Here is a 16,063-nt window from a genome sequence, read left to right as displayed (position 1 = left end):
CCTTGTTTTCACCTTTGCAGCGCCTTTGGACGGGAGATGCTGAAGCGGAACATCGGTGTCGTTGTGGTTGGATTTCCTGCCACCCCAATTATTGAGTCCAGAGCCAGGTTTTGCCTGTCAGCAGCTCATACCAAAGAAATACTTGATACTGTAAGTAGGCACTTTCACCTTGATATAAATATGCCTTTTATTAAAAGGGCCTGTATATTAGATGAAATTCATAATATATTGATCTTGATGTTCTTGTGAGCACCTAAGACAGAGGAGGTGACAGTGCTACTGAAAACATTGGCATTTACAAAAAAAACTGTCACCCCCAACACCTGCATCATGAGAGCTCTGGAGAATTTTCCGGCTTTGTCTTGCTCCACTGTCTCCCTCACTATGGACTCTACAATTCTCTTTCCACTCTAGCTGTTTCTACACTGAGCTTTCTCATGTGTTGTTCTGTCTAAAATTTTCTCTCTTGAGCTTTCTCTCCCCTCTGACTGGCTGGCTGCCACTCATTCTTCACATCTCCACTTAAAGGAAAATTGCTCAGGGGTTCCCCACACCTTCTTGCTCTGTGTTCCCTTGGAATCCTGAGATTCTCCCTTACTAAATTCTTCACACCTATAATTATTTAATAGCAGTCTTCTCCATTAGATAAATATTGAGGATAGGAATAAGTCTGTTTTACTCATTCTATATCCCAGCACCCACCACACTGCCAGGCATCTAGTTGGGGATCATTATTACTAAGTTTAATTATTTATGATCTCAATATATTCTCATCTCTATATATTCTCTTAATATGTTATTGTTTCAAATCTAAGATTTCAGAGTTTAAATCCGTATTGCCCTCTGGGAGTTTATAAAGCTTTAGAACATGACATTTGCATAAAATTAGTTGCTAGAAATATCCATTAATGAGTTAGAGAGCTACTAATTTTTTTTTCTTTTTTTTTTTCTTTTTTGAGACAGAATTTCACTCTTGTTGCCCAGGCTGGAGTGCAATGGCATGATCTCAGCTCACCACATCCTCCGCCTCCTGGGTTCAAGCAATTCTGCCTCAGCCTCCCGAGTAGCTGGGATTACAGGCATGCGCCACCATGCCCAGCTAGTTTTGTATTTTTAGTAGAGACGGGGTTTCTCCATGTTGGTCAGATTGGTCTCGAACTCCCTACCTCAGGTGATCCGCCCGCCTCAGCCTCCCAAAGTGCTGGGATTGCAGGTGTGAGCGACTGCCTGGCAAGAGCTACTAATCTTAAAGAACATTATGAATGCTTCTTTATAAAAGTTAATTATAACAATTTGATGGACATTTTATATTGCTGAATAGCCGGAGACTTTTGACTTTTCTTCTCTACTTCTACACAGCAAAATTTCTACGAGTATGAGTGTATTCCCTTTTAAAAAACAAAATTGTAGTAAGAACACTTAACGTGAGATCTGTCCTCTTAACAAATTTTTCCATGTAGAATACAGTATTGTTAACTATAGGCACAGTGTTATGAGCATATTCTTAATCACATTCTGACAATATCCAATTAGATTCAACTTTTTGATATTGTATCTTTTTTTTTCTTTATTTTGATTATGCCTGTCAGATTTTTCCAATAGATTTTTCTCATTTCTCAGAAATTTTACTGGTGAATTTCTGCAATGATTTTTTTTAACCTAGAGATTTCAGCTTTTCTTTCCTTCCTACTCTATTGATGTTTTAAGAATTTTTTTTCTTTCTCATGTTCACCTGTTAACTCAGAATTTCAATGTGCCTTTAAAAAAAAGTCTATGTAACTATAACTAGTGTCTATGGCAGTAATCCATGCCTTCTGATAACAACTTTGACTCCTGAAAACTGTACACATTCATGAAAGAACTTAGATGTAACCAGGATATCTCCTTAGGATATATAAGGAGATTTCTGTTGCCAACAAGTATGTTTGCCAATTGAGAGTTCTAATCCTTTTCATAAGATTCTCCTGAGGGATTGTTGGGCTTTGCCTCCCATTTAGTTTTTTAAAGCATAAAGTGCATTTTTTTGAAACCATGGATTTGTTAAAGTCATTTTGTCTTATGATGTTTTATGGAACTAAACATGTACTAGACCATTATGAGATACAAATTAATTTTCATTTAATAATGGGCCCCATGACATGATTCTGTATATAGAAAGTGCTGTAAAATACACACACACATGCACACACGTGCACACACACACACACACACACACAGCTAGAGCTCATAAATGAATTCAGCAAAGTTGCAGGGTAAAAGATCAGCATACAAAAAATTAGTGCTTTTATACACCAGCAATGAACAAATGAAAAGAAAATTTCTTTTACAATTTTCAAAAGAAGAAAATACCTAGTAATAAACTTAATCAAGAAAGCCTTCCCTGGCTGGGTGCGGTGGCTCACACCTGTAATCCCAGCACTTTGGGAGGTCAGGCGTTTGAGATCAGCCTGGCCAACATAGTGAAACCTCATCTCTACTGAAAATACAAAAAATTAGCCAGGCATGGTGGGGGGCACCTGTAATCCCAGCTACTTGGGAGACTGAGGCGGAAGAACCGCTTGAACCTGGGAGGCAGTGAGCTGAGATCGCACCACTGCACTCCAGCCCGAGCGACAGTGCGAGACTCTGTCTCCAAAAAAAAAAGCCTTTCCCTTGTACACTGGCTAATTTACACTTGTACACTGTATTTTTAGATGTGTATATTGAAAACTATAAAACTTTGCTGAAAGAAATTAAAGAAGACTTAAAGAAATGGAATGACATCCTGTGTTCATGGATTGGAAGATTTAATATTGTTAAGATGGCAGTATAGCAACCTACAGATCCTGTGTTCAGCATTTCTTAGAAAAAAATGGACTGGGAGACCCTAAGCCACTGGCCCTTTTTTGCAGAAATTAAAAGTCTGGTCCTCAAATTTATATGGAACTGGCAGGGAATAGCTAAAATAGTATTGAAAATGAAAAGCAAAGTGGGAGGGCTCACACTTCTTAATTTTAAAACAAAGCTAATTACTACAAAGCTACAGTAATTACAACAGTCGAGTACTAGCATAAAGATAGACAGATAGACCAGTGAAGTAGAAGTGAGAGTTCAGAAGTAAAGTACAAGTATCTATGGCCAATTTGTTTTCAACAAGGGAGCCAAGACCAGTCAATGAGAAAAGAATAGTCTCTTCAACAAACAGTACTAGGTCAGCTGGATGCAGAAGCGTGAAGTTTTAACCCTACAGCATGGATAAACCTTGAAAATATTAGGCTAAATGAAAGAAGCCAAAACAAAGACCACATAACTTACGATTCCATTTATAAGAGATGTCCAGAACAGGCAAATCCATAGGGTCAGAAAATAGATTGGCAGCAGCCAGCCTGAGAGGAGGGAGGAGTGAGGATTGATATAACGAGTATGGGGTTGCTTTTTAGGGTGATAAAAATACTCTAAAACTAGATAGTGACAAAAGTTGTACAACTCTGTGAATATACTTAGAAGCAATGAATTGTATACTTTAAAAGTGAATTTTGTTGAATGTGAATTGTATCTCAAAGCTGTAATTTTGTTATTTTTTAAAATGGGAAGCGCAAGGATATTGGCTCAGGGGAGCGGCAGGATGGCTGTCCTAGAGGATTTGGTTACTCAGCTCTATAATGAATACATGTTTTTCTCCTAGAAACCCACCTTACCTGTGATCTAGAGGTTCTGTGTAGACTATTTGTTAATGAATGGTGATGCATGTGCTGGCTCCCTGTCCCTAACATACCCAAATACCCCACACAAGAGTCAGCACTCATTAGAATGTCATCTTCTATTCACATGACACTGATTTGTCTGAAATATTTGTAGTGGGATCAGAGGAAATCTTGTAATCTAGATCCCCTTGGGCTACTGAGGATTTTTTTTTTCTATCTAATGATTACTTTTCTACATTGATGAAAAAATTCTAGATTCTTCTGAAGTCAGAGTTTATAAATGTCCATTACTTTGTGATCTTAGTCATGTGCACTTTTGTCTTATTATTTTTATTTTGAGGCAGGGTCTCACTCAGTCACCCAGGCTGGAGTACAGTGGCATGATCTTGGCTCACTGCAACCTCCACCTCCCGGCCTCAAGGAATCTTCCCACCTCAGCCTCCAGAGTAGCTGGAACTATGCCTGGCAAAAAAAAAAATTTTTTTTTTTTTAAAGAGACAGGGTCTTGCTACATTGGCCAGGCTGGTCTCAAACTCCTGGGCTCAAGGGATCCGCCTGCCTTGGCCTCTCAAAGTGCTGTGATTACAGGCTTGACTTTTTTTTTTTTTTTTTTTTTTTTTTGAGATGGAGTTTTGCTCTTGTTGCCCAGGCTGGAGTACAATGGCATGATCTCAGCTCACTGCAACCTCTGCCTCCTGGGTTCAAGCGATTCTTCTGCCTCAGCCTCCCAAGTAGCTGGGATTACAGGCATGCACCACCATGTCCAGCTAATTTTGTATTTTCAGTAGAGACAGGGTTTCTCCATTTTGGTCAGGCTGGTCTCAAACTCCCGACCTCAGGTGATCTGCCCGCCTCAGCCTCCCAAAGTGCTGGGATTATACAGACATGAGCCACCACGCCCAGCCATCTTTGACTTTTGTCTTAAATTAATAAATCTTGGCCTGGCACGGTGGCTCACGCCTGTAATCCCAGCACTTTGGGAGGCCGAGTTGGGGGAGGATCACGAGGTCAGAAGATCGAGATCATCCTGGCTAACACGGTGAAACCTCATCCCTACTAAAACTGCACAAAAAAAATTAGCCAGGCGCAGTGGCGCGTGCCTGTAGTCCCACCATTTGGGAGGCTGGGGCAGGAGAATGGCATGAACCTGGGCGGCGGAGCTTGCGGTGAGTCGAGATCACGCCACTGCACTCCAGCCTGGGCGACAGAGCGAGACTCTGTCTCAAAAAAAAAAAAAAAAAAAAAAATTAGTAAATCTTACTGCAGAGGTCAGGTGAATAAATGGTCAATGGGTTCTCCCAGCTTAATTTCAGACTTAAATTGTTTCCATATGGAGCTTTCACTTACACCTCTTCTCAGAGGTACCGCTGTTGTGATAGCACATTGAAGTTCAGCTCTTATTTGCTTTTATATTTTTCACATTTTGAAATGAAGAATGTTTTTTCTTGTGCTAGAAAACATCAGTAATATTGTTGGTGGTTTTCTCTCTCCAAACACTGATTTTTTTAAAAAATGAAGTTTAAGACGCCAGGTGTGGTGGCTCACGCCTGTAATCCTAACACTTTGGGAGGCAGAGGCGGGTGGGTAACTTGATGCCAGGAGTTTGAGACTAGCCTGGCCAACATGGCAAAACCCTGTCTTGACAAAAATTAGCTGGGCATGATGGCACGTGCCTGTAGTCCCAGCTACTCAAGAGGCTGAGGCAGAGAATCTCTTGAACCCAGGAGGCAGAGGCTGCAGTGAGCTGAGATGGTGCCACTGTACTCCAGCCTGGGTAATAAAGCAAGACTGTCTCAAAAAAAAAAAAAAAAAAAAAAAAAGGTGCTGGGTTCGTTGGCTCACACCTATAATCCCAGCACTTTGGGAGGCCAAGGCAGTGGATCACTTGAGGTTGGGAGTTCAAGACCAGCCTGGCCAACATGGTGAAACCCCATCTCTACTAAAAATACAAAAATTAGCTGAGCATGGTGGCGGGCACCTGTAATCCCAGCTACTTGGGAGGCTGAGGCAGGAGAATCACTTGAACCTGGGAAGTGGAGGTTGCAGTGAGCTCGGATGGCACCACAGCACTCCGGCCTGAACAACAGAGCGATACTCCATCTCAAAAACAAAGGGAGAGATGACAAATTGTATTCGGTTTTGTATTCAGAGTGCATGTAACTTTTTCTACCAAGCATATCATACTTTGAATTATAGCCTTTATTCTGCATACCTGGCTATTCACAACCCATTATTCATGGTGAGCTTGAAGGCCTTGTTCAAAAAGCAGCTCCGTCCACAACTGTATTGTAGTCTGATCTTGTAAATGCACTAGACATAAGTCCTGCCAAAGGATAATCTTGCCATGATTGTTTTTAGCAAAGTAAAACACCAGGCATGCCTGCATCCTACTGGCTCTGACAGACCTCTACTTTGTCTTGTGTATTTTAGGCTTTAAAGGAGATAGATGAAGTTGGGGACCTATTGCAGCTGAAGTATTCCCGTCATCGGTTGGTACCTCTACTGGACAGGCCCTTTGACGAGACGACGTATGAAGAAACAGAAGACTGAGCCTTTTTGGTGCTCCCTCAGAGGAACTCTCCCTCACCCAGGACAGCCTGTGGCCTTTGTGAGCCAGTTCCAGGAACCACACTTCTGTGGCCATCTCATGTGAAAGACATTGCCTCAACTACTGAAGGTGGCCACCTCCACTCTAAATGACATTTTGTAAATAGTAAAAAACTGCTTCAAATCCTTCCTTTGCTAAATCGCACCTTTAAAAACGAAGGTGACTCACTTTGCTTTTTCGGTCCATTAAAAAAACATTTTATTTTGTAACCATTCTACTTGTGAAATCACGCTGACCCTAGCCTGTCTCTGGCTAACCACACAGGCCATTCCCCTCTCCCAGCACCTTGCAGACTTGGGCCCATCAAGAGCTACTGCTGGCCCTGGCTCCACAGCCTGGAGACTTACCTGGCCCTCCTCCCTAGGGAGCAAGTGCCTTCCACTTACTTCCCATCCAGGTCTCAGAGGTGGCCAACCTTGGAATCCTTATTTAACCATTCAAATAATCAACGGAAGTTTTCACCCTTTAATCTTAAGTTTAGCCTTTTGAGAAAAACAGTAAGCGATGACTGCTGAAAGGCTTATTGTGTAATCTCTCAAGTGTTTGGTCTTATTCCATTTTCTTCTGGTCACCAGATGATTTCTTCCTTTACCATCAAATATTTCTTCATAATGGTCACAGTCTGAGGATGTGCGCAAATTCTGGTTCTTCCCAAGCTCTAACCATAACACGACCCACCCCCTTTTTAAAGCACTTACTGTTTTCAAAGCACCCATATCCCACCCTGGTGAGAAGGCCACTCTCACATCTGAGTGTTGGGTACAAAGCTGCTCCATAGAGTGATGTGCACTCCTGGTGGGTGAGGGGCAGGGGCAGTGTGGAAAGAATTGATTACTCCTTGCAGAGTCTGTGGCTTGCATTTCCTACTGCTTTCTACGTTTGAAAATTATGACAGTCTCTGGCTAGGTCTGGGTCCAGATTAGGATTTAAGCTGATAAAGGAAAATGTTGGTAAATCCTCTGCTCAGAAATCATTTATCATGTTCCTATTTAAGGATTAGGTTTATTAATTTAGGCCTTTTAGAAGCTAACCCACTTAAATATTACTCTTCTGAATGCTAGTTCTCTTTTATTCTTGATGTCCTAAGACAATTGAATCTGGCATCTGAGGCTAGGGTCTGCCTGTCTACATTTTTTTTATTTTTTTCTGAGAAATTCTGAACCCATAGATCTCTTTCCTAAACTGACATTTTCTATTTTGACTGTTTTCATACTATAACCAGGTAAAGGGACTTCTTTCAGAGAGCTTTATACTGCCTGACCAAAGAACAAATCTGAAAATCACCATTTTAAAGTTATTTTTTCAGTTGAACCAAAGTTTAAGTGAAGAGGACTTTTGGCATATTATACCCAGCATCAGTTTGTCTTTTTGTATCCATCAAGTATTACAGGAGAAGGATTGGGAACAGAATGGAAAAACAGTGTATGAAAGTCATGTTACAGGCCGAGTGCGGTGGCTCACGCCTGTAATCCTAGCACTTTGAGAGGCTGAGGCAGGTGGCTCACTTGAGGTCAGGCGTTCGAGACCAGCCTGGCCAACATGGTGAAACTCCGTCTCTACTAAAAAGACAAAAAATTAGCTGGGCGTGGTGGCGGGCACCTGTAATCCCAGCTACTCGGTAGGCTGAGAGGCAGGAGAATCGCTTGAACCCAGGAGGCGGAGGTTGCAGTGAGACGAGATTGTGCCACTGCAGTCTAGCCTGGGTGACAGAGCAAAACTGTGTCTCAAAAAAAAAAGTCATGTTACACATTTAAGTTTTTGAAATTGCTCCTTTTATGGGTAAAGATTCTCAATCCAAATTCTCCTGGGTGTGTTGTCATCAGCTGTGATATGTTTGTGTACATTACGTATAGCAGAGGATGTAAGCAATATTATTGTTTGTGAAGTTTTGTTTTTAATGTCTTGAGTATGAGTTATGTTTAGTCACTGTCAGCATCTGAGAGCTTTAATAAGCCCTTGAGATATTCCAAAGTTTTATTTTGCTTTTTTAAAGAACAGAAAAAGATGAGTGAAAGAACCAAGGAGAGATGCAGAGAGACTATATTTAGCATGTATAGGTTAAAGTAAGAAGGAGGTTGTGGTAACTAAATAGGAGTCCTATAAAATCAAATACATTGTCAACCTTTCCTGCACATCTAGTTTCCTACCATAGAATCCCACTGGAATACCACATAGCTTTTGCACTGCAGTTACTATTTAATAATGTAAACGTAGGGTTTGTAAAAGTCACAAACTTATAAGCAATGAACTTACCTGCTAGTCTTTTTATTTTGGCTTGCATGAAGTCACTGCAAATTCAACTGTCAGTACCGGCATTTAAAATATATCTATATCACTTTGTTGGTACAAAGTTATTTCAAGATAAGTGTAATTTTGTTACAAGTTTATTCTGAAGAGACTAATCTCCTGTGATCTATCCAGGACCTCTGTACTTTCTAAAGAACAAAATGTTATGTAGCCATTATACATGGTTGGTTGTCTCTTCTTGAAACTATAATGTAAATCTAGGGTCCAGTCATATCCTAGATATCATCATTTATCCAAGTACTTGGAGGAATACAAGTATATATAAATACAGTCTTTGAAAATAAGTCGATTTGGGGCATACAAGAGTAGTTTCATACACAGTTTAACACAGCCTGATTCAAGACTGATAGGATTCAAACAGATATCCATTAACCGTGACTACCAAAACCGATCATCTGAGTCAATTGATAGAGGTGTGACTAGTCCTTAGCACTTTTTCTCATTCCTCTTTTTATTCAGCATTGCTGTTACCTGTTTCAGGTTTATAAGACCTCTTTCAGCAGATCACATCAGAAGCCAGGAAATGTATAGCTAGGAGATGTCAAAAGCCCATATGAGGAGTGGACCAAGCAGCAGTGGCGGTTTCTCCTCGCATCTTTTTTTTTAAAAGCTTTAACTTAGCAGGGGCATGGACTTTATAGCACTTTTTCAACTTTTTGCTTTGCTTTGGATAAGAAATCCTTACCTTTAAAAAAAGCTTCTAGTCTCCATAACCCCCAAAGTACTGCTTGTTGGAAGAATCCAGCCATCATAGTGCTTTAGTCACTATCTTAAACATTCATGATAGGGCGAGGATTTTAAAACAGGATTCTTGCTTCTGTAGTCATCAAGGTGAACAGAAGCATCCTACACAACCACTAAGGGCTCTGTTTGTGTCATGCCTCTTCAAACACCAAGGAGTTGAACATGCGTCCAATGATTTGTCTCTGTAATGCCTTCCTCCTTTACTTGGCCTTTCTTTCTTTCTGTACCTTCAAGTTCTTGATTTTTAAAATTCCAACTCTAGAGAAAACCAATATATGGTGGTGCTGGGCTTTGAAGGTAGCATATCAGACGCCTTGGTTCTGTTTGTACACTTAGCCTTACATTTCAGGAGGAGGCTTTTCATTAGGGGCTTAAGCTAGCTCCTTTGGCTTTTTAAAAAAATTTTTTTTCAAATTTCTTCATTACCTAAGGGAGCCTGCATCTAAATTTCTCAACTAGTTCAGCCTAGCTGAATTTTCTAGTGTGTAATACACTTTGCTTCCTTCTTATTGGTGAAAACCAGGGGGATGAGTGGCTTCCATGGAGAGATTTCCTGATTTCTCAGGGAGGAAAAAAGTGATGACATTTACCACTACTTTTCTGGTTTTCCTCTTTTTCCAAATTGATAAGGATTTCTGGTTCCTAATGATCCGGGATTGGGCAACAGTGCAGAACTGCCAGTCATGCCGTAGGCCATAAAGAAAGAATGTGAGTAATTGTTGTTTTGCAAGAATTTGTAGGGTTACGGGCAGTTGTTGTCTTGTTTGAAGCATTGCTATGACCTAATTCCCAAGGTGTCTTTCCTCTCTTGGTGTTCTAGGTAAGCCAATGAGTTTTAATCTCTATTTGCTATAACTGTGTGCTTAGAAAAAGAGGTGAGAGTAGTGGTTTTCCTTCAAACTGTCCACATTCATGAAGATTATGAATTGTTAGGACAGCCAGGGCAAGATAGACCCTGTCTTTACAAAAATTTTTTTCTAAATTAACTGGGCATGGTGGTGCCTGCCTGTAGTCCCACCTATGTGGGAGAATCACTTGAGCCTGGGAGGTCAAGGCTGCAGTGAGCCATGATTACACCCCTGCACTCCAGCCTGGGTGACAGAGTGAGACCCTGGCTCAATAAGAGGGGGGAAAAAATTGTTAGGAGCTGGGTGCAGATGCAGCCTGCAATCCCAGCTACTTGAGAGGCTGAGGCCGGAGGATTGCTTAAACCCAGGAATTTGAGCCTAGCCTGGGCAACACAGCAAGACCCCATCTCAAAAAAATAAATTTTTAAATCAGCTTAGCCCAAAGGGGTTGTGAATGGGGGAGGTATAAAAAGCAAAGATTATTTTTTGGCTACTAAGCCAAGAACTTACAGGGATTTTTTTTTCAGTCCCAGAACCTACAGATACCCTGCTACTTGCTTCACGTGGATGCTCAGTGCCCAGCAGCCATCTTAATACATTAAACCAGTTTAAAAAGTACCTTCCACGTGGAGAAAAACATGTCTTTTTCTCGCCTTAACTTTATCCACATGAAATGTGTGCCCATGGCTGGGCGCAGTGGCTCATGCCTGTAATCCCAACACTTTGGGAGGCTGAGGCAGGCAGATTGCTTGAGGCCAGGAGTTCGAGAACAGTCTGGCCAACATGGCGAAACCTCATCTCTACTAAAATTACAAAAATTAGCCAGGCATGGTGGTGCATGCCTGTAATCCCAGCTACGTCAGGAGGCTGAGGCACAGGAATTGCTTGAACCCAAGAGGCAGAGGATGCAATGAGCCAAGATCGCACCACTGCACTCCAGCCTTGGCGACAGAGGGAGACTTTGTCTCAAAAAAATAAATAAATAAATAAAAATAAAAATAAAAAAGTGTGTCCAGGCCCCTAGCCATTGCCATGTGCCCAGCCAGAGAGCCAAATTAGAGGGCTGGCTTCCCTATCACACAGAAGAAATGCTAGCGCTAGCCAATGATCCCTTTGCTTTTAATGTATAGAAAATACTGTTGTTCCTTTTGTCATTTCCAGTGACATTTGTTTTCTAAGCAGCTCTTTTCTAGGGAGGAAACCAAAGGGGCTAGTTTAAGCCCCTAATAGAAATGTTTTTTCTAATCTCTGGTGAGTCTGGAAGTGTCACATTCACAGTCCACCCCTGGGAGTGGCTTGGTGGGGGAGCCGGGGACAAGGTTTTGTTTACTACATAGTGCGCATGATAAATGGCCTTAAACTGTGATTCCTTCTGGTAGGATAAGTTATAATAAACTGACCCTAAAGAATGCAATGGCTTTTAAACTGCAGTTACTGTGTTCTTAATGAAGCAATACCCAAAGCTCTGTTCTTTTGGAGCACTTGAGGGGAGGTTGAATGAAAGGTACAAATAAGAGCAGTACCTTGATCTTACGCTTTCTGAGTGTCCTGCCTTGTTGCCATCTGCATGGATGAGTGAATGCTTCTATGCACGAGGAGACTTAAGCCAACTCAGAGTCTGCTTTTTCCAACCCTGTTCCCAGGTTTGTTGTACAAAGCTTGGTCATTTGGCCCAGGTCTTCCTGGAAAATGGAGTACATATCACTGACTAGGGTGGCGTGGTGTCTTTATCCTTAACATTAAGTCTTGTTACCTCAGTGATGTGAAGCCAATGGTTGGAATTATAAAAAGCATCCTTGCTGGTTCTTCACAGGACACTGGAACCCACCCTTGTCGATTCAGCTAGCGTGTCCACACAGTCTTGATGATCCCTCTCTGTAATAGGCAGCTAACATTAAGAGAAGGGGGAAAGAGAAGAAGAGAGCAATAGCTTATGGGAGAGCTGAGATCTTATTTCGTTGACCCATATTTTTCCCCTGACCAAGTTACCTGTAAACTGGAATTTGCAAGGGGATGCTGTGATGATAACCCCTTTCTAGTGCTGTAATGTTCATATAACCTGGGAAACTGAGAGAAGGGGATGTGTAAATAAAAGCTTAAACATTTTAGTAATGTGTTAAAATGTCACTCTCTCTTACCCTGTTTCCCTTTTTTGCCAGATGATGATTTTTTTATTTTTATTTTGTACTTTACTGGATGACTGTGAAGCGATGAGTATTGGGTTGGGATAGGTGTGTTGATTTTGAGAGTGCATGTTAAGAACTGAAGGGGAACTACTTGAGATGACTTAAGAAGCATCCCATGCAAATATCTTGTTTTGCCCTAATAAAATATTCAGTAAGATATATCTGCCTTTATTCATTCAACCAATATATATTGAGTGCTATCTCTCTGCTGGGCAGCACACTTAGCTTTGTGGTTCCTACTTGCTAGTAAACAGATAAGCACATGAACATACATGTCATTTTACAAACTGTTAAGTTCTATGGAGGAAAAGTAAAGAGCTTGGTAAAAGTAACCAGGCCGGGCACGGTGGCTCACGCCTATAATCCTAGCACTTTGCGAGGCTGAGGCAGATGGATCACTTGAGGTCAGGAGTTTGAGACCAGCGTGGCCAACATGGCGAAATCCCGTCTCTACTAAAAATACAAAAATTAACCAGGCATGGTGGCGCGTGCCTATAATTCCAGCTATTTGGGAGGCTGAGGCACGAGAATCGCTTGAACCTGGAGGCAGAGGTTATAGTGAGCCAAGATCACACCACTGCACTCCAGCCTGGGCAATAGAGCAAGACTCTGTCTCAAAAAAAAAAAAAAGACAGTAACCATGATCTGGTTTAGACAAGGGTGAGAGAGAAAACTGAGGAAGTGGAGGTCTGAAATAAAGTACAGTTGGAGCTTGATTAAAAACTGTATGGTGAGGTGAGGTAGTGGGGAGGTGGTAGAGGCAGACTCACTGGGCTTTGTAGATCTTGGTGACGTCTTTCTCTTATGCAGGGGTTGGGGGGTCAGACCAGTGAAAGGGCTGGATTTTTAAAAAAATTTTTAAATTATTACTTAAAGTGGAGACAGAGTTTCACTGTGTTGCCCAGTCTCGAATTCCTGGCCTCAAGCAATCCTCCCATCTCAGCTTCCTGACATACTGGAATTACAGGCATGAGCTGCCACACCCGGCCCAGTGAGGAGTTTAAAGTATGGAAACAGATAACTCTTAGCATCTTTTTTGTAGACATGGACAATTTGATAAAGTTTATATGGAAATCTAAAGGACCTAGAATAGTCAAAACAATTTTGGAAAAGAACTTACACTACCTGATTTCAAGACTTTCTGTAAAGCTACAGTAATCAAGACACTACCGTTGGCATCAAGATAGTCATGTAGATCAGTAAAACATACTAGAGTCCAGGAATAGACCCACACATAGAAGGTTGGTTGATTTTCAACAGAGTTGCCAAGGTAGTTCCAGTGGGGAAAGTACAGATACTTCAACTAATGGTCCCAGAACAACTAAATATCCATATGGGCAGAAATGACCTTCAACCCTTAACTCATAGATATACAATAATTAATTCAAAATAAATCACCTGAACACAAAAATTAAAATGTCTAGAAGAAAACAAGAGAAAATCTGTGACTTTAGGAATGATTTCTGAGGACACAAAAAGCATTATTGATAAGTTGGACTTGATCAAAATGAAAATTTCAAAAGACTGAAAATGAAGAGCAAACCCCAGGCTGGAATAAAAGATTCAGAATACATGTATTTGATAAAGGCTTTCTATACAGACTATAAAGAACCCTTAAAATTTAGTAATCTATTCATAAAAAAAAGGTAAAAGATGGAAAAGACATTTCACAAAAGAGGTAAACTAATGTCCCATAAGCTTATGAAAAAATGCTTAACATAATTAGTCATCAGGGAAGTGCAAATAAAAACTGCAATAAGATTCTACCACCCCAGCCTGGGCAACATAGCAAGACCCCATCTCTACTAAAAAATTGGAAAATTAGCCGAGCATGCCAGTGCATGCCTGGAGTCCTAGCTACTCAGAAGTCTGAGGTGGGAGGATCCTTTGAACCAAGAGTTGAAGGCTACAGTGAGCTATGATCACACCACTGTACTCCAACCTGGGAGACAGAGCAAGGCACTGTCTCAAAAAAAAAAAAAAAAAAGCCTGGCGTGGTGGCTCATGCCTGTAATCCCAGCACTTTGGGAGGCTGAGGCCGGCGGATCATGAGGTCAGGAGATCAAGACTATCCTGGCTAACAGTGAAACCCCGTCTCTACTAAGAAAAAATACAAAAAATTAGCTGGGCATGGTGGCGGGTGCCTGTAGTCCCCGCTACTCAGAAGGCTGAGGCAGGAGAATGGTGTGAACTTGGGAGGCGGAGCTTACAGTGAGCCGAGATTGCACCACTGCACTCCAGCATGGGCGACAGAGCGAGACGCCATCTCAAAAAAGAAAACAAAAAACACAAATTCTACAACCACTCCCACCAGAATGGCTGAAATTAAAAAGAATTACAATATCAAGTGTTGGCAAAGATGTGGAGCAACTGGAGCTCTCATCAGTTGCTGGTGGGAATACAAATGGTACATCCACGTGAGAAAATAATTTGGCAGGTTTGAGACAGCAATTCCACTCAGATAAATTTAAATTTTTTATTTTAAAATATTCATCTATTTATTTTGAGACTGAGTTATGAGACTGGCTAATTTTTGTATTTTTGGTAGAGACAGGGTTTCGCCATGTTGACCAAGCTGCTCTTGAACTGCCGGGCTCAAGGGATCTGCCCGCCTCGGCCTCCCAAAGTGCTGGGATTACAGGCGTGAGCCACCACATCCGGCCCACTTATAGATACTTAAGAGAAATGAAAGCATGTCTGCATGAGGACCTACACTTGAATATAGTCACTATTCATAACCAGAAACAATTAAAAAACCATAATGGTGAATGGATAAACACATTGTAGTATGTGCGTATAATGGAATATTACTCAGCAATGAAAAGGAGAAAATTACTGATACCTACAAGATGGACAAATCTCAGCCACATGCTGATGCTAGTGCACGTGGTGTATGGGGGAAAGAAACATGATAAGAGAAAGAAGCCAAAGAAAAGAATACATAAATATTATTCCATTGATACGAAATTCTACAAAAGGCAAAACTATTCTATGGTAACAGCAGGATCAATGGTTGCCAGGAGCCAAGGGTAGAAGGATGTAGGGATTAACTATACAAAGGGACTATGAAAATGTAATTTTCCAAAAAGCATGAATCGGTGGGGCATGGTGGCTCACACCTGTAATCTCAATGCTTTGGGAGGCCGAGGCAGGTGAATCACCTGAGTTCAGGAGTTCAAGACCAGCCTGACCAATATGGTGAAACTAAATCTACTAAAAATACAAAAATTAGCTAGGCATGGTGACGTGTGCCTGTAGTCCCAGCTACTTGGGAGGCTGAGACAGGTGAATCGCTTGAACCCTGGAGGTGGAGGTTGTAGTTAGCCAAGATCGAACCACTGCACTCCAGTGTGGGTGACAGCAAGACTCAGTCTCAAAAAAATAAACAACAAAAAAAATAAGCATGAAGTCATGTCTCTCATGGATATAAAAATGAACACGTGTTAGGCCAGGCACGGTGGTTCACTCCTGTAACCCCAGCTCCTCAGGAGGCTGAGGCAGGAGAATCATTTGAACTCAGGAGCCAGAGGTTGCAGTGAGTGGAGATTGCGCCATTGCACTCCAGCCTGGGCAACAGAGCAAGATTCCATCTCGAGGAAAAAAAGAACAATGAACACGTGTTAAAGATTTTACTTATTAATGAGGAAACTGGTAAGGGTATTAAAACCAATTCAAAGGAGATATTGA

General features: G+C 41.4%; 1 protein-coding gene across 1 annotated transcript in view; it reads left to right on the top strand.

Moving 5' to 3' along the window:
- SPTLC2 (serine palmitoyltransferase long chain base subunit 2) overlaps window positions 1-12,535 on the top strand; it is a 111,734-nt gene extending 99,199 nt beyond the window's left edge. The window contains exons 11-12 of the mRNA XM_024231694.3: window positions 21-150; window positions 6,114-12,535. Coding sequence (XP_024087462.3) covers window positions 21-150; window positions 6,114-6,233 — 250 coding nt within the window. The 3' untranslated portion in view covers window positions 6,234-12,535. The remainder of the gene's footprint in view (window positions 1-20; window positions 151-6,113) is intronic.
- The last annotated feature ends 3,528 nt before the right edge of the window (window positions 12,536-16,063 follow it).

Source organism: Pongo abelii, chromosome 15 (genome assembly GCF_028885655.2).
Source record: "Pongo abelii isolate AG06213 chromosome 15, NHGRI_mPonAbe1-v2.0_pri, whole genome shotgun sequence".
Classification (NCBI taxonomy): Eukaryota; Metazoa; Chordata; class Mammalia; order Primates; family Hominidae; genus Pongo; species Pongo abelii.
Note: the sequence above shows the minus strand (reverse complement) of the source record. Positions and strands in the feature narration are given on the sequence as shown.